Raw genomic sequence first — 19,296 nt, forward strand, 5'->3', positions numbered from 1 at the left:
AGGAGTGTGCTATATTGAAGGAAGGCGTTATATTGAAGGAGTGTTTTATATTGAAGTATTGCGTAATACTGAATGAGTGTGTTATAATGGACGAGCGTGTTAAACTGAAGGAATGTGCTATATTGAAAGCTGTTTTACACTGAAGATGGGTGTTACATTGATGGACTATGGTATATTGAAGGACTGTTTTATATTGAAGGAATGTGTTACTTTGAAGGATAGTGTGATTTTGAAGGAGTGTCTTATGTTGAAGGAGTGTGTTACACTGATGGAGTGTATTACATTGACGGAATGTGTCTTATTGAATAAATGTGCTATAATGAAGGAGTGTGTTACAGTGGCGGAGTGTGTTACAGTGGCGGAGTGTGTTACAGTGGCGGAGTGTGTTACAGTGGCGGAGTGTGTCTTATTGAATAAATGTGCTATAATGAAGGAGTGTGTTACATTGGCGGAGTGTGTTACATTGGCGGAGCGTGTTACAGTGGCAGAGTGTGTTATATTGAAGGAATGTGCTATAATGATGTAGAGTGTTATATTGAAAGCACTGTGTTATATTGAAAGAGTGTGTTATGTTGAAGGAGTGTTTTGTATTGAAGGAGTGTGTTATTTTGAAGAAGGATGTAATACTGAATGAGCGTGTTCTACTGAATGAGCGTTTTGAGTGTGAGTGTGTTATATTGAAGCAGTGTTTTATATTGATGGAGTGTGTTATATGGAATGAGTGTAATTTCGAAGGAGTGTGCTATATTGAACAAGTGTCTTATATTGAAGGAGTGTGCTATATTGAAGGAGGGCGTTATATTGAAGGAGTTTTTTATATTGAAGTATCGTGCAATACTGAATGAGTGCGTAAAACTGAATGAGCATTTAGTACTGAATGAGTGTGTTATATTGAATGAATGTGTTGAAGGAATGTGCTATATTGAAGGGGTGTGTTATGTTGAAGGAGCGTGTTATACTGTAGGACTGTTTTACATTGAAGGACTGTTTTACACTGAAGGAGTGTGTAAATTTGATGGAGCATGATATATTGAAGGACGTATTACATTGAAGGAGTGTGTTACATTGAAGTACTGTGGTACATTGATGTAGTGTGTTACGTTGAAGGAGTGTGTTACACTAATGGTGTGTGTTATACTGATGGAGAGTGTTATATTGAATGAGTGTGTTATATAGTAGGAGTATTTTATACTGAAGGTGATGGTGATCTGCCTTCTTGAACTGCTGCTGTCCATGTGGTGTGGGGGCACCCACAGTGCTGTTAGGAAGGGAGTTTCAGGATTTTGATCCAGCGACAGTGAAGGAACGGCGATATATTTTCAAGTCAGGATGGTGAGTTACTTAGAGGGGAACTTCCAGCTGATGGTGTTCCCATCTATCTGATGCCCTTGTCCTTCTAGATGGTAGTGGTCGTGGGTTTGGAAGGTGATGTTTCAGGAGCGTTGGTGTTTTATATTGAAGGGTTGTATCACGTTGAAGGAGTGTGTAATATTGAAGGAGTGTGTAATATTGAAGGAGTGTCTTATATTGATGGAGTGTGTTACTTGAAGGAGTTTTTTATACTGAAAGACTGTTTTACATAGAAGTAGTGGGGGGGGAGGTGTTATATTGAAGGTATGTGTTATATTGCAGGAGTGTGTAATATTGATATAGTTTGTTATACTGATTGAGCATTTTGTACTGAATGAGTGTGTTATATTGAAGGAGTCTGTTATATTTAAGGAGCGTGTTACATTGATTGAATAAAGTATATTGAAGGAGTGTGTTACATTGAAGGAGTGTGTTACATTGATTGAATAAAGTATATTGAAGGAGTGTGTTACATTGAAGGAGTGTGTTCTCCTGAAGGATTGTGTTGCATTGAAGGAGTGTATTATACTGATGGAGTGTGTTATATTGAAGGAATGTGTTATATTGCAAGAATGTGTAATATTGAAGTATTGTATTGAAGTATTGAGCGTTTTGTACTGAATGAGTGTATTATATTGAAGGAGTCTGTTATATTTAAGGAGCGTGTTACACTGAAGGAGTGTGTTACATTGGTTGAATATGGTATATTGAAGGTGTGTGTTACATTGAAGGATTGTGTTCTCCTGAAGGAGTGTGTTGCGTTGAAGGAGTGTATTATACTGAAGGAGTGTGTTATGTTTAAGGAGTGTTATATTGAGCGAGTTTGTTCTGTTAATGGAGTGTGTTACATTGAACAAGAGTGTTATATTGAAGGAGGGTGTTATCTAGAAGGTGGTGTGTTATATTTGGAGACTTGTTATGATCAAAGTGGTGTTATTTCGAGACCCATGTTTGATTGGGATGTGAAGGTTTGACTTTCCCAGTGAGTAACCTGTTCACTCCGTACAGGTGGCGTGCTCAGTGTTACATACACAATGGCCGTGTCTGTAGGAGTCTCATATTTCCAGTATACTAACATCGATTCTGGCCGGAACATCTTCATCATTGGATTTACCATGTTCATGGCATTACTCACCCCTCATTGGTTCATCCACAATCCAGATTACATTGTAACAGGTAAAAATGACTCATTACATCCTGTTTGTACGCAATGTTGTGAGATTAAGATGATATGGGCCTTGTTTTGCTCACAGTTATAGTTGAGTCTTTCTCAAGGTCAAAGTTACATTTACAAGCTAAAGGATTTCTGCTGGTGATGCTGTCATTCATTTAAACATTTCTCAACCAAGTGTTTGATGGGTACAGTGTAGAGGGAGCTTTACTCTGTATCTAACCCCGTGCTGTACCTGTCCTGGGAGTGTTTGATGGGTACAGTGTAGAGGGAGCTTTACTCTGTATCTAACCCCGTGCTGTACCTGTCCTGGGAGTGTTTGATGGGTACAGTGTAGAGGGAGCTTTACTCTGTATCTAACCCCGTGCTGTACCTGTCCTGGGAGTGTTTGATGGGGACAGTGTAGAGGGAGCTTTACTCTGTATCTAACCTCGTGCTGTACCTGACCCGGGAGTGTTTGACGGGGACAGTGTAGAGGGAGCTTTACTCTGTATCTAACCCCGTGCTGTACCTGTCCTGGTAATGTTTGATGGGTACAGTGTAGAGGGAGCTTTACTGTGTATCTAACCCCGTGCTGTACCTGTCCTGGAAGTGTCTGATTGGACAATGTAGACGGACCTTTACTCTGTATCTAACCCCGTGCTGTACCTGTCCTGGGAGTGTTTGATGGGGACAGTGTAGAGGGAGCTTTACTCTGTATCTAACCCCGTGCTGTACCTGTCCTGGAAGTGTCTGATTGGACAATGTAGACAGACCTTTACTCTGTATCTAACCCAAAGTACCAAAAAAGACGCAGCTTATGTGAAATCCAAAAAGGGCAAAACAGTGAGGGATTTGGGGGGGAACATGCTGCTCCTTGTCCAAATTGCTCATGTCAGTTGAGACTGCTAGGAGTCCAAGAACTGGACAGTGAAGCTAATGAGGCAGGATTGCTGAATATTTAAGGCTGAGTTTGATAGATTCTTGATTAACAAGGGAGGTCAAAGGTTATAATGGGTAGGCAGGAAAGTAGAGTTGAGGCCACAATCAAGTTAGCTATGATCATATTAAGGGGTGATGTAGGCTCAAGGGGAAAAATGGCCTACTCCTAAATGAGCCACCGAGATGTTCAATGTGAATTTACTTATAAACTATAACTCTCTGATTTTCTTTGCCCTACCATTGATGGCCATACCTTCAGCTGCCAGGACCCTAAGCTCTGGAATGCCCTCCCTAAACCCCTCAGCCTCTCCACCTCGCTCTCCTCCTTCAAGACACTCCTTAACACCTTCCCCTTTGACCAAGCTTTTGGTCATCTGACTTAATATCTCCTTGTGAGGCTCGATGTTATATTTTGTTTCATTAAGTTCCTTTGAAGCACCTTGAGATGTTTCATTCCATTAGAGGTGCTAAACAGATATCAGTTGTTTTTGTCAATAAAATGACACTCGCTTCTGAGACAGAAGGTTGTGAGTTCAAGACCCACTCAAGAGATTGGAGGACAAGCTCCAGGCTGACCCTCCAGTGCAGTAGGGAGGGCTGCACTGTCAGAGGTGCTGTCTTTCAAATCAGCTGTTTAACCGAGACACCCTCAGGTTGGATGTACGAGATCCAGTCTCAAAGACGAGCAGCAAAGTTCTCCTCAGTATCCTGGCCAATATTTTTCCCTTAACCAAATTCACTAAAACAGACTATCTGGTCACAGTTTGCTTGTGGGATCATGCTGTACACACATTGGCAGCCACATCTCTTACATTGCTACAGTGATTGCAATTTCAAATGACTTCATTGGCTGTAAGATATTTTGGGACATCTTGAGGTAGTGAAGGTGCTCTATAAATGTTAGTCCTTTATTCAACAATCAAGTGATAGTTTTTTCTTATTTCTTTCTGGGTTGTTCTGTGTAGGTGTAAGGAGCCTGGACATCTTCCTCCTGGCCCTGTTGATGATGCCAGTCATTCAAGGAGGATTTATAGCCTTTCTGCTGGATAACACTGTTTCAGGTGAACTTGCAAACCTTACTGATGTCAATGGACTTTGTGCAGTATTGGCTCTGGCTGATGCGAATGCGGAGTCACTGGTTATATTATAACACTCACAACAAAGAGGTGCATGTGTGATGGAGTGTGGCACCACCCTCTCCACCTCTTATCTCCATCAGAAAGGGGAATTCTTGCCTTCAGGTTCAAAAGTTTAAAATGTTTCATGCAATTGGCAACTTGTGGAGTGCAGCAACTGCTGCCATGTAAGCAAACCAGGCAACTACTCTGCTCCAGGATTAAAAACATGAGAAATAGGACAGGAGTATACCATTGGGCCCCGTCCTTTATTCTTTCATGGGATGTGGGCTTTGCTGGGAAGGCCAGCATTTGTTGCCCATCCCTAATTGCCCTTGAACTGAATGGTTTACTAGGCCATTTCAGAGAGCAGTTAAAAGTCAACCACATTGCTGTGGGTCTGGAGTCACATGTAGGCCTGACCAGGTAAGGATGAATTCCTTCCTTAAAAGGGATTAGTGAACCTAATGGGTTTTTACAACAATCAATGATAGTTGTCACTGTCACCATTACTGAGACTAGCTTTCAATTTGAGATTACTAATTGAATTCAGATTCCACCAACTGCCATGGTTGGATTTGAACCCAGGTTCCCAGAGCATTAGGCTGGCCCTCTGGAGTACTAGTCCAGCAATATTACTACTATGCCACCATCTCCCACCTTAAGCACGTTCCACCATTCAATATGATTATGGCTGATCTCCTATCTCAATTCCACTTTCTGCACTATCCCCATATCCCTTAGTTCCATTAGCGTCCAAAAATCTATTGGTCTCAGTCTTGAACATACTCAATGATGAAACCTCCACAGCTCTCTGGGGTAGAAAATTCCGAAGATTCACAACCCTCCAAGTGAAGAAACCTCTCCTCATCTCAGCCCTACATGGCTGAACCCTTATAAGAGATAATGTTTATGGACAATCTTAAAGATAGGGGGACAGATGGAGAGCTTAGGGTCTAGATATCTCAAACTGCTTCACTTTTAAAACATTACTTTGGATCCAGTGACTGCTATTGTTTGGAAAAACATGTATTTGCACAAAAAGACCCCACAACAACCAGTTGACCTCTTTTCAGTTGAGGGCAAGAATGTGGCCCAGGACACTGAGAGAATGTCCTGCACTTCTAAGAGCGTTAGAAACAGGAGGAGGCCATTCAGCCTCTCAGGCCTGTTCCACGGTTCAATTAGATCATGGAAGATCAGTACCTCAACTCCATTTACCCTCCATGTCCCTCAAAACCCTTACTCAACAAGAATCTATCCATCTCCAGGCCTTTTGGAGGCAGAGAATTCCAGATTTCCAAAAAACCAAAAATAACAGTCAGTAGGATCTTTCACATCCACCTGAATAAGGCCTTAGATTAACACCTCATCTGGGAGAGAGCACTCTCTAAGTACTGGACCAAAACCTAGATTGAACCTGCGACTGACTTGGAGACAAGAGTGAAACCAGTCAAACCAAACCCGAGCCAATTTCCTTGTTCCCTGGTTTCAATAGTGCCAATAAAGTCAGGGAAGAATCCCAACAAAACATCTACTGTTAGATGTGATTCTGCAATTGGGCAGCACTTGCTGAACATTCCTGAGTGTGCTAATAGCTACACTAACAATCAATTTAAGATAATTAGCCGAGCTCGTAACATGGCTCATTTATGTTTGCTAGAAGTGACATACATTCATACACAGGGACCCATTCTCTGCAAACAAAAGGAACATGTTCAAGCCCTGTTCCTTTTTTTGAATTGCCTGGGAGCTTGTGGAGCCTATTGCTTTCTCTGTGGCAATTCCCCAGCCAATCCAAATTGACTTGCCAACAAAAAGGCAACCCTTTTCTCCTGTATTATATATTGTCGTGATCATTTGAAATTTTGCATTCTAGCGTTTGTCCTGAAGAGTGCAAGATGAAAAGTTTCGGCAACTTGTCTCTCTTTTCAGCAAAACCCCAACCACATGAAATCGATAGGGTAATAGCCAGCAGTAAACTGGTTGTGTGTGAAATTGCTTAATAATTGTTGGAATGAGTTAAATTCTTCTGCATGATCTTCTCTCACTACCCACCCCAATCTACCTCCCCCCTACTAACCCCTCACCACCCAAACCCGCCCTCGGCCAGGTTTAGGCAGGCGGGCACTTTGGCATCCCCTTGACTGCAGCCAAAGGAAAACTTTGAAGTCCATAAAGGTTCATAGTGCCTCTCGCTCTGAAATTCCCGGTGCTTTTGCAGGACTGTCCTGATGCGATTAGGGCTCTTAGTTTTTATTGCTCCTACACAAACCCCAAGGCCCTGAACGATCATAAAAAAGAAAAAAACACTGTTCCAGTTCATTGGGAATGTGACTGGGTAGCTTGATGCACATTCAGTAACAGGCTCACTAACTACTGAGGGAACAGCGCTGTAAAACTCAGGGCCCCATGAACCAGAACAATCTTTTATGATTGCTAACAACCTCGTGTTTGTACAAGGTAATAAAAATTAACATCCCTAATTGTATACGAAGGATACTTACACAGCTGACAACTGACTGACCTGAATCAGCAAGATAGATCTATGTGTGGGAACTGGAAAGGGGGGTGGGGTGTAGGTTGGTGTGTTTGTGTGTGTGTGTGTGTGTGTATTAAATGAGGGGATGCTGTGAAAAGTCTGAACAAGGCAGCAAAAGTAATCCATCATCAGCCAATCACTCATGTTGAAAGTTGCATGTTCTTATATGTCGCTGTGTGCTGTGCTCGGTGAGCTACGTTGGCTTTCGGTCCGGCATCACCTCACTTTTAAAATTGTCATCCTTCTTAGCCTAGCCTCCTTCCCATCACCTTAGCCTTCTCCAGCCCTAGAACCCTCCAAGATCTCCAAGCTCCTCCAATTCTGGCCGTGCGCGCTTCCCGATAATCTTGACTCCATTGGAGGCTGTGCCATCGGGCGACCAGGATCTAAGCCCTGGTATACCCTTTCGGAAGGAATGCTGCACTGTCAGTGTTTTGGATGGGGTATTATATCAAGAGCCCACCTGCCTTCCCATGTGTACTGCAAAGCTCCCACAGCACTATTTCAAAGATGAGCAAAGCTATTGGACCAGTATTTATCACTCCACCAACATCACTAAAAGCACATTATCTGGTCTTTATCACATTGCTGTTTGCGGAAGCTTCCTGGGTGCAAATTGATTGCTGGATTTCATTCATTACAACAGTGACTACATTTCAAAATATTTCATTGGCTGAGAAACGGGTTGGGGTCATGAAAGATGCTATAGAAATGCAAGCTTTGTCTTTCTTAAAATGTTTCTGCCTCTCTCCCATTAAATCCTAGCAGAGACCGGAGCTTAAAATCTAGGCCGACTCTTCCAATGCAGTACTGAGGGAATACTGCACTGCCAGAGGTGCAACCTATTGGATGAGACATTAAACTGAAGCTCCATCTGCTCTCTCAGGTTGACATAAGAGATCCCATGACACTATTTCGAGAAGAATAGGGGAGTTCAGCCCTGTGTCCCGACCAATATTTATTCCTCAAGCCAACTTCACCAAATCACATTAACCAGTCATCAAATTTAGCCCTGTTTGTGGGAGCTTGCTGTGTGCAAATTGGCTGCTGCTTTTCCTGCATCACACCAGTGTCTACACTTCATTGGTTGTATGGCACTTTGGGACACCCTGAAGTCCTGAAAGATGCTTTAGAAATGCAAGTCTTTCTTTTTTAACAGTCGTGTCTCTGGGAGTGTTATGACTTGGCAAGACACGAGTCCCTTAATAAAGGGGCAGCAAAGAGGAAAATACTATTTGGAAAAAAGTTCCAATAAAGTGAAATTCCTCCCTAAGATGTCAGGAGGAGAGAATCTTGTTGTCTCAGTAACACCATTAGCTGTTTCAAAATGTGTGCACCACCACAGTCAAACTAGCTCCCATTCCCCTAACTCTCCTTTCAGCTAGGAATGGGGACGGGACCCATTGATTTGAAAGGATTGTAAGGTTTGATTCAAAAGCAATGGCAATTCTGAATGAATCTGTATTTACAGCCATATGTAAACAGACCTTTTGCCAGTTATGTCAGGCATAAGGGCTTCAGTGACCTGGAGCCTATCTGAAACTTATTGTTTCAACAGGATATGACTCCACCCTACCCACCCCCACACACACATCTGATGAGAACATTATCAATGAGCTTACAGAGAATATGATAAGGCTCTTTGAAGAGGTTTACACTGGGCAAACCACACCAGGTTGCGAAGGTCACTCAAGCCTCAGTTCAATGTAACTCATCTTTCCTTCTTGTTCATTGTTGCTAGTTCTCTCTTCCCCTCTCCAAAACTGAGGTGGCGAAGCCTTATATTTCCAGAGATAAGTTGCCTGCTGTTGCAAGAGATATCAAGTCCTGTTCACCCATCACCCTTTCACTGACCAATTGGCTTCCCAGTCCGGCAATGCCTTGATTTTAAGCTTCTCACCCCTAATTTCAAATACTTCCATGGCCTCACACCCCTCCCTATCTCTGGAGCCTCCTCCAACCACTCCAAGGTCTCTGCATTCCTCCAACTCTTGCCTCTTATGCACCCCTGAGTTTCATTGCTCCACCATTGGCATCCGTGCCTTCAGCCACCTAGGCCATAAGCTCTGCAATTTCCTTCCTAAACCTCTCCACCTCTCTCTCTCCTCCTTGGGTACACTCCTTAAAATCAAACTCTTTGACCAAGCTCTTGGTCACCTTCCTTTACATAGCTGGGAGTCAAATTTAGTGTGTTAATTGCTTCTGTGAAGCAATTTCCTTGGGATATTTTATCATGCTCAAAGCTGCTACACAAATGCAGGTTGTTTATAGCACCTCTGTAGTGCCTGAATCTGTTTGCATTCAATTGATCCAAGCCGGTAGTTCTAAGTTTAACATTAAGAACCTTGTGATAAGCTTAAGCACAGGTGATGAGGAACATTGCTAATGTTCCCATTCTGGGCCTATTTTGATCCAGCCAATAAAAGGGGCATTTCCCAGGGCCAAAAAATTCAGGCGCTTTTTATTTCTTTCCGTCTTCCTGACAGTCACCAACTTTGCTAAAACCCAGGCTTCAGGCCACCTGTCAAGTACCTCATGTATTTATATTATACAGCAGGAAGGTCAGTAGCCAGAGGACAGTACAATAACTTGCATTTATATGACACCTTTAATGAAGTAAATTGATAAACAGTTCATCTAATTTGCCAAAAATTCAGTGAGGAAATAAGGAGAAATCATTTTACAGAGCGAGCTGTTGTGATCTGGAATGTGCTGCCTGAAAGGGCGGTGGAAGTAGATTTAATAGGAACTTTCTAAAAGGAATTGGATAAATATCTGAAAAGGAAAAAAATTCAGGGCTATGGGGAAAGAGCAAGGGGAGTGGGACTAATTGGATAGTTCTTTCAAAGAACCAGCACAGGCATGATGGGCTGAATGGCCTCATTTTATGCAGTCTATTATTCTATAATTCTTTTACTCCTCCTCCTTTGAACAAGATTCTGGTTGGCCTTCCCAACTCCTAAAACCTGTTTTTTTTTGTCCATTACTTTGCATTTTTCCTTCTGTAATAAGCTTCCTGGGATCTTTTGTTAGACTGAATGTGTGATATAAATGCAAATTATTGAAATTGTTAAATGTTGCTGTTAAAACCCAGTAATTACACAAGACTGCAGATTCAAACGCAGGGTAGCTCAAGGTTTTGGAAAAATAAGAATATATTGGTACACGCCATTTGTGTGCCACGTTCAGTTCTAGCATACTGTCTCAGCTTGGCTTAGTGATGGCACTTGCCTCTGAATTAGAAGGTTATGGGTTTAAGACCCACTCCCGATGTGAGTACATAATCTCAACTGCAAGTACCATCACATTTGGCTCAGCGTCTGTTCCCCTCCATCACTGGTACACTGTAGCTTCAGATCAGCTGCGCTCGACAGGACACGCTACAGCAAAGCCTTAAACAGCAGATCCCCACCAACTGCCCTAACCCCGTCCCACAACTTATAACACTGTAACATTGAGGAGGAGAACAACAGCAGTGATATTGTGGGGGCATCTTCACCTCCAAGTCACATATCACGATTTGGATTTGTATATTGTTGAAAAAGGAGAGGTGTTGCCGAAGCTTTTCATCTTTCACTCAACGGGACAAATGCAAGAATGCCAAATTTCGGGCAATCACAACAATTTATACTACAGGATAAAAGGGTGTTGATTGGTCGGCAAGTCAACCCTGATTGCCAAGGCGTTGTCATGGATAAAGCAATGGGGAATTGTAGACTCCCAAGCTCCTGGGTAATTCAAAAAAGGTGCAAGGCTTTTCAGAGTTTACTTACCAACCAATCAGCACCCTCCTCCCCTGTAGTATAAATTGTTGGAAATTTGGCATTCTTGCATTTGTCCTGATGAGTGCAACATGTCTCTCTTTTCAACAGTATTCAAGTTCTGTACTAGCGACTATTTGAATATGTGTTGCTGTCCCTTTATTGTTGCTGGATCAACATTCTGGGCATTGTAGTGTAATGTTGGCTTTTATTATTTGTTCATGGGATCACTGGCTAGGCCAGCATTACCTATCTCTAATTGCCCTTGAGAACCTTGCAAAGCCATTTAAGAGTCAACCACGTTGCTGTAGGTCTGGAGTCATGTGGGCCAGACCAGGTAAGGATGGCAGATTTCCTTCCCTAAAGGGAATCGGATGAGTTTTTATAACAATGGCTTCATGGTCATTAATTACAGATTCTTTTTAAATTGAATTCTAATTTCACCATCTTCCATGGTGGGATTCAGACCAGGGTCCCCAGAGCATTACCCTGGGTATCTGGGTTACTAGTCCAGTGACAACACCACTACACCACCACTTTGATTTGTTATCTAGAGGCCCAGGCTAGTAACTCAATGGCCTGGATTTATAATCCAGAGGTCTGGACTCATAATCTAAAGAGCAGGTGTTCAAATCCACCCCCATGACATTTGGAGAATTTGAATTCATTTTAAAAAGTCTGAAAATAAAAACTGAATTTTAAAAATCCAGTATCCAAAAGTGACCACAAAGCATTCTGATGTAAAATCATTGACCTGAAACTTTGTGCTGGATTTAACGTTCCCAATGCTTGTCCCACCCCACCGGTGGGTGGCCCATGTCACTTAAGTGCCAAGCGGGCATTTCAATAGCCAGTGTCGGGCCTCCCCTGGGATTTAGGACCCCGGAGCTGGAAATTGAGCCCACTTCAAGGGCTTTTATTTATTTATTTGTTCATGGGGTGTGGGTGTCAATAGCTAGACCAGGATTTTGACCCAGCGACAATGAAGGAATGGCTATATAGTTCCAAGTCAGGATGGTGTGTGGCTTGGAGGGGAACTTGCAGGTGGGGGTGTACCCATGCATCTGCTGCCCTTGTCCTTCTAGATGGTAGGGTTGTCCTTGTCCTTCTAGATGGTCATGGGTTTGGTAGGTGCTGTCGAAGGAGGTTTGTATCTTGTAGATGGTACACATTGCTGCCCCTGTGCGTCGGCGGTGGAGAGTGTGAATGCTGAAGGTGGTGGATGGGGTGCTAATCAAGAGGGTTGCTTTGTCCTCGGCCAATCAGAGGCCAGCTGCTGACCAATCAGAGGTCAGCAGCTCTCCATTGCTCCTCAGTGTCACTGGGAGAGGTGGCTACTGCTGGTAATGCACCCACTGGAGGCCGAGAATCGACAAGGGACCCAGGCTACAGGTGAGTGTTGGCAGGTTGGGAGTCGCGGGGAGGGGTTCTCCGATGAGGGGGGGGCATGGGTGTCAGTTGCAAGAGCAAAGGGGTGGCTGTCAGTGGGCAACCCCTTTCCCAATGTCAGGTAACTCAGTCGGGCACAAAGTGTCTTTGAAGGAGGGGCCTCCAGGAAACAGCTGGATAACCCATCAGGGTTTGTGAGGCAGCCTTAAGGAGACACGGGCAACAAGTTTGGGAGAATCCCTGAGCCACCACTAAATCCCAATGGGCTCAGGGAGAACGGCCTTTAATTGGCTCAATAATGAACCTAATTAGCCAGTGGGCCGGTTCCTCCATGTCAGCCCATTCCTGCTGTAGATCATGGTGGTCAGTTTTCCCGCCAGCAGGAATGGGATGTGCAGCCCCACCCACCACTTAGCCAGCTCTAGTGGGCTCCATTAGATCCAGCCCATTAACCCTGCTTCTCTCCACAGATGCTGCCTGACCTGCTGACTATTTCCAGCATCTTGAGCTCTTATTTCAGACTTCCAGCACCTGCAAGTATTCCGCTTTTGTTTGACTACGAAGCTGATGGATTGACATTAAAAATCCAACTGACTCACTCTCACCAATATTTCTTTAGGGAAGGAAATCTGCCGTCCTTGCCTGATCTGGTCTATAAGTGACTCCAGTCCCCGCCATCAACATCCCTTTGTCCTTTTGTCTATGACTTCTTTGGCAATCTCTTCTTTGCCTCCACCTATCACTGGCCCTCTATCCAGCTCTACCTGTCCCACCCCCCCACCCCCACCCTTAAACCAGCTTATATTTCATCTCATTTCTATTTTTCCTTAGTTCTGATGAAGAGTCATACGGACTCGAAACGTTAACTGTGTCCCTCTCCGCTGATGCTGTCAGACCTGCTGAGTTTTTCCAGCTATTTTTGTTTTTGTTCCTGGTTGACTCTGGTCAGCCCTCGGAGGCGGCCCAGCCAGCCATTCAGTTGTACCAGGGATAGGCCACAAATGACAGCCTGGCCCGTGATGCCCCGAACCCGAGAAAGAATAATAAAAACAGCCCCTAACCGTTGTGGGAGTAACTCCATCGCATAGACCTGCTATGGCTCAAGAAGAAGGCCCATTGCCCTCTTCTCAAGGGTAATTAGGGATGGGCAAAATATACGGCCTTGACAGCCTTAAACTCAAAGTTTGCTAAACACAGCGCTGGAATATAGTGTCTATTGTGGCCTGTCTGGAGAAATAGGATGCCACACTTTCATGCCTGTAAACCAGACCTAGGATACTGAATGCTGCTGTTCTGAGTCGCAATTCAGATCAGCTCGGAGGCATGTGTTAGAGGTTGGTCCACTGGCCCCAGCTAGTTTTAAAGTGTTACGTGCAATGCTGGTCTCTAATCTCTCACTGGAACCATCTCGCTGTCAGACTCCAATGTAAACAGGGGCGGCTCCGATCTTTATCAGCCTCAGCACCTGGAATGACCTGTGGTTGAGTCACTCTGGGCACTAATCAGTGTTAGAAACATCTTTTGAAAGTTAAAAGTTAATCCTCGCCTGGCGACTCCAGGTGAAATCTTTCCTTTACTCACAATGAGCGAATTCACAATGAAGGAGACCAACAGTTGCATCTTGGGTGGGATTGTGGGGGGGGGTCAAAGGAAGTGGGAGGGTGAGGGACAGACTGGAAAAGGAGAGTATTTATGATGCACATGTTTGGAAGCCAAGAGGAATTGTGGAGGATGGGGAACGCAAGGAGAAATGTACTGATGTAACTAAGGCCAAGAAAGAAGAAATTGCATTTATATAGCAACTTTCATGACCCTGGACATGCCAAATGTTTTAATGTTATAGAGATAATGAAACACCTTTGAAGTGTAGTCAGTGTTGTGGGGTAGGAAATGAAGCAGCCAGTTTGTGCACAGCAAGCTCCCACAAACAGCAATGAGATAATGACCAGATCATCTGCTTTAGTGATGTTGGCTGAGGATAAATTTTGTCCAGGGCAGCGGGGAGAACTCCCTGCTCTTCCCCAAAATAGTGCTGTTGGGTCATTGATATTCACCTAAGTGAGTGGACTTGAACGCTCAACTTCCCGGCTCAGAAGTGAGAGTGATACCCCTGGGATCAGCAAGGGCCCCGCCTGCCCTCTCAGTTGGGCGTGGCACCATTTTGAAGAAAAGCAGTGAGAAGTTGTCCTTCTGTCCTGACCAATATTAACCCGTCGACCAACATCACCGAGCAAGATGGCTATCTTACTGCTGCTTGCGCAACCTTTCTGTGCACAAATTGGCTGCTGCTTTTCTACATTGCAACAGTGACTACACTTCAAAAGTATATAATTAGTCACTTGGTAGTACAGAACCTGAGTGTTACAGATAGAAGAGACATCCTCTCAAAGCTTTTCATCTTGCACTCGATTTTGAAAGGGAGCAACAATTTATACAATGTGGCTCACTTACGCTTGCGGGAAGCTACATATATTTACAAGCAGGGACCTGTCGTCTGTAGGGAAAAGGAACATAACCAGGCATTGTGGCATTTTTAAATTAAAGAAAAGCCTGGGGACAATAATTCCCTGCTGCATTCTCCATGGCAACTCCTTGACCATTCAGAGCTCAATTGCCAAGCAATCAGCACCCTTTTGCTATGCAGCATAAATTGTTGCTCCCTTTGAAATTTGGTATTCTTGCATCTGTCCTGATGAGTGCAAGATGAAAAGCTTCAAAAGTGTGTCTCTTTTTTCAGCAATACTTCAAAAGTAGTTGATTGGCTGTAAAACACATTGGGATGCCCAAGGGTCATGAGAAGCGCTATAGAAATGTAGAACTTTTTTATCTGAAACATTGAGCAGAGCAAACTTACACATTATGTTTTCAGCCTCACTATACAGGAATTTCTTCATCACCATCCCCACCCCTCCACACACACCCCCACCACACCCCCCCCACCCCCACCCCCACTGCCTTTCCCACTCCAGTTGTTGGGATATTGCAGAATGATGCTAAATGCATTTGTGCTGTTGCTTGCACTTTGCTTTCATGCTGTAAACCTTTTACGGAGAGTGTTACCACATAAACACAAGAATATACCATTACAATTCTTTTATGAGTTTAGAAAAAATTGATAAGAGGTTTTATAGCCAAGACCCAAACTGCACAGGAGCAGAAACTTTATTGCATCAAAACATCGGTCAAAAATGACGGCATTGATCCATCTCTGATGTGTCATGTTAAACTCTATTAGTCAGTGTTACAGACAGGAGGGAGGTTAATTTCACTTCTCACCACCTGTCCGTAAACAGAGAAGTGTTTTGATTTGCTTCCTCTTTATAAGCGGTAGTGTGTTTCCCAACCCCTCAGTTTTGGCATGATCCAATTTTCTATTACTAACCCTACAGCAAACTAGATATAGGATAAACTCAGAGGGTTAGTTTATTTGCACACACTTAAAATGTGGGAGGGGGTCCCGACGTAGCCCCATGTGCACTCATACAATAAAAGAGGGATAGAGAAAGTAAAATTTACAGGACAAGGGCCACAGAGAAAAGAATTATTGTTTCGTGTGATTCCAGTGCTCAGAATCAAAGTCCAATGGTGTGTTCCTTCACCAAGGTCAGCAGGTTGAAAACTGATGCTGGATAATTCACTTTACCAGTAGCGATGACTTCCATGATGAGATAGGCACGCAAAGATGAAACAAGTTATAGGCGGCAGTACAGAGGTTCCAGTCGAGACAGTGGAAATGGGGCCAGGCATTCAAACCTGGACAGAGCCCCTTTTCTGTGCTGCTGCTTGGTGGATGGAAGAATGGCAGACTGAGCTTTGCAGCTCCACAAGGCAATATTGCTGATTCCCCCAGCTAGGGGTTCAAGTCACATGACCCCAACATCTCCACTCTGGCTTTGACAAAGGACGTGTATCCCTTTGCCTGGGTCCCTGAGATTGTTAATGTTCCAACCATTAAGTCTTAAAGGGAGGTTGCAGGGTCTTTTGTCCAAGCAGATGAATTGCTCCGGTTGGCCAGGCCTGACTTATGAAATATAGATAGCCTTTGTACAGTTCCCTTTAACTTTGGTTTCTGCAGCCCACAGGGTCATTAGGTCTTCAGGGATAACAAGGCGTTAGTTTCTGCGAAATTGCCATATTAGCTCTTATTTTTCAAGGGTCACGGACAGACATGACTCCAGCCATTTTAAAAAAGGGCCTTAGACTATAAGACCATAAGATGTAGGAGCAGAAGTAGGCCATTCGGCCCATCGAGTTTGCTCTGCCATTCAATGAGATCATGGCTGATCTGATAGTCCTCAACACCACTTTCCTGCCTTTTCCCCATAACCCTTGATTCCCTTACTGATTAAAAATCTGTCTATCTCAGCCTTGAATATACTTAATGAGCCAGTCCCTACAGCCCTCTGTGGTAAGGAATTCCACAGGTTCACTACCCTCTGAGAGAAGAAATTCCTCCTCATCTCTCTTTTAAATGGGCGACCCCTTACTCTGAGATTATGCCCTCTGGCCCTAGACTCTCTCACAAGGGGAAACAACCTCTCAGCATCTACCCTGTCAAGCCCCCGAAGAAACTTATATGCTTCAATAAGGTCTCCTCTCATCCTTCTATACTCCAATGAGCACAGGCCCAACCTACTCAACCTCTCCTCATAAGAAAATCCCTCCATACCCGGGATCAACCTAGTGAGCCTTCTCTGGACTGCCTCCAATGCCAGTATGTCTTTCCTTAGATAAGAGGACCAAAATTGTTCACAGTATTCTAGGTGTGGTCTAACTGGTGCCTTGTATCGTTTTAGCAAGACTTCCCTATTTTTATATTCCATTCCCTTTGAAATAAAGGCCAATATTCCAGTTACCTTCCCTATTACCTGCTGAACTTGTTTGTTAGCTTTTTGGGATTCATGCACAAGGACTCCCAAATCCCTCTGTGCTGCAGCTTTCTGCAGTCTTTCTCCATTTAAATAATATTCAGCTCCTCTATCCTTCCTGCCAAAGTGCATAACCTCACATTTTCCCACATTATATTCCAACTGCCAAGTTTTTCCCACTCACTTAATCTGTCTATATCTCTCTGTAGACTCTTGGTGTCATCCTCACCACTTGCCTTCCCACCTATTTTTGTGTCATCTGCAAATTTGGCTATAGTACTTTCACTGCCCTCATCTAAGTCATTAATATATATTGTAAACAATTGAGGGCCAGCACTGATCCTTGTGTCACTCCACTAGTTACAGGTTGCCATCCTGAAAATGCCCTCATATCCCAACTCTCTGTCTTCCATTAGTTAGCCAATCCTCTATCCATGCTAATATACTACTTCCAATACCATGGACTCTTATCTTATTAAGTAACCTTATGTGCAGTACCTTATCAAATGCCTTTTGGAAATCCAAATATATTACATCTACTAGTTCCCTTTTATCTATCCTGCTTGTTACCTCCTCAAAGAATTCTAATAAATTTGTTAGGCATGATTTCCCCTTCATGAAGCTATGATGACTCTGCTTGATTAGATTATGTATTTCTAAATGCTCTGCTATTACATCCTTTATAATGGACTCTAACATTTTCCCAATGACAGATGTTAAGCTAACTGGCCTAAAGTTACATGTTTTTTGTCTCCCTCCCTTTTTGAATAAGAGTGTTACATTGGCCATTCTCCAATCCTCTGGGACTTTTACAGAACCTATGGGTTCATGGAAGATTGCTACAAGTGCATCCACTATCACTGTAGCTACTTCCTTTAATATCTTAGGATGCAACCCATCAGGTCCAGGGGACTTATGGGCCTTTAACCATTAGTTTCCCTAGTACTTTTTCTGTGGTGATAGTTATTGTATTTATTTCTTCCCCCCTTTTGTCCCTTGATTATTTAGTATTTTTGGAATGCTATTAGTGTCTTCTACCGTGAAGATTGAAGCAAATTATTTATTCAACTCCTCTGCCATTTCCTGGTTCCCTATTATTATTTCCCCAGCCTCATTCTCTAAGGGGCCTATGTTCACTTTGGCCTCTCTCTTCCTTTTAATATATTTAAAGAAGCTCTTACTGTCCATTTTTATATTACCTGCTAGTTTACCCTCAAAGTTTATTTTCTCCCTCTTTATTATTTTTGGTCATCTTTTGTTAGTTTTTAAAACTATCCCAATCCTCTGGCTTACCACTAATCTTTGCCACATTGTATGCTTTTTCTTTCAAAATGATACTGCCCTTAACTTCCTTGGTTAACCATGGTTGGTTTATCCCCTTCCTTGAATCCCTCTTCCTCACTGGAATATATCTTTGTTGAGAGTCATGAACTATTTTCTTAAATGTCTGCCATTGTTCATCAACTATAATTTCTGCCAAACTGCTTTCCCTCCACTCCAGCCACCTCTGCCCTCATTCCATTGTAATTACCCTTATTTAAGTTTAGCAAGTTGTTCCCAACCCAGGTTTCTCACTCTCAAGCTGAATGCTAAATTCTACCATGAAATGTTAGAAGTTAGCCATGAGCACATCATAAAAACAGAGTATGAGGTCTTAGCCTCCTGACAATAGGAAGGATCAACGCAATGATAAGATTTTATTTTTGCTCATGGACAACATTTTCTCTCTCAATGAATCATAGGAACAGAAAGAGGCCATTCAGCCCCTCCAGTCTGTTCTGCCATTTGATGAGATCATGACTGACCTATGGACCTAACTCCATATACCTGCCTTTACCCTGCATTCCTTTAACTTTGGTTTCTTGTACCTCTTTCACTCCCTTCACTCCACCATTGGAAATTGCCCCATTCAGTCATGCACACCATAAAACCTCGCAATCGCTCACTAAACCTCCCCACCCCTCCATTTCTCTCTCCTGCCACCTTTAAGAAGCTCCTTAAAACCTACCTCTTTGACCAAGCTTTTGTTCACCTGCCCTAATACCTCCTATATATGACTTAGTGCCAAATTCTGTTTAATAATGCTCCTATGATGGGACCTGGGATGTTTTACAATGTTAAAGGCGCTATATAAATGCAAGTTGTTGAATTCATTTTGACAGCCTTCCCGTGGTCAATA

At 43.3% G+C, this 19,296-nt stretch overlaps 1 protein-coding gene across 1 annotated transcript in view; it reads left to right on the top strand.

The window, feature by feature from the left end:
* LOC144686224 (solute carrier family 23 member 3-like) overlaps window positions 1-19,296 on the top strand; it is a 94,468-nt gene that overhangs the window by 70,322 nt on the left and 4,850 nt on the right. The window contains exons 12-13 of the mRNA XM_078551314.1: window positions 2,359-2,526; window positions 4,408-4,503. Coding sequence (XP_078407440.1) covers window positions 2,359-2,526; window positions 4,408-4,503 — 264 coding nt within the window. The remainder of the gene's footprint in view (window positions 1-2,358; window positions 2,527-4,407; window positions 4,504-19,296) is intronic.

Source organism: Cetorhinus maximus, chromosome 11, assembly GCF_964194155.1.
Source record: "Cetorhinus maximus chromosome 11, sCetMax3.hap1.1, whole genome shotgun sequence".
Classification (NCBI taxonomy): domain Eukaryota; kingdom Metazoa; phylum Chordata; class Chondrichthyes; order Lamniformes; family Cetorhinidae; genus Cetorhinus; species Cetorhinus maximus.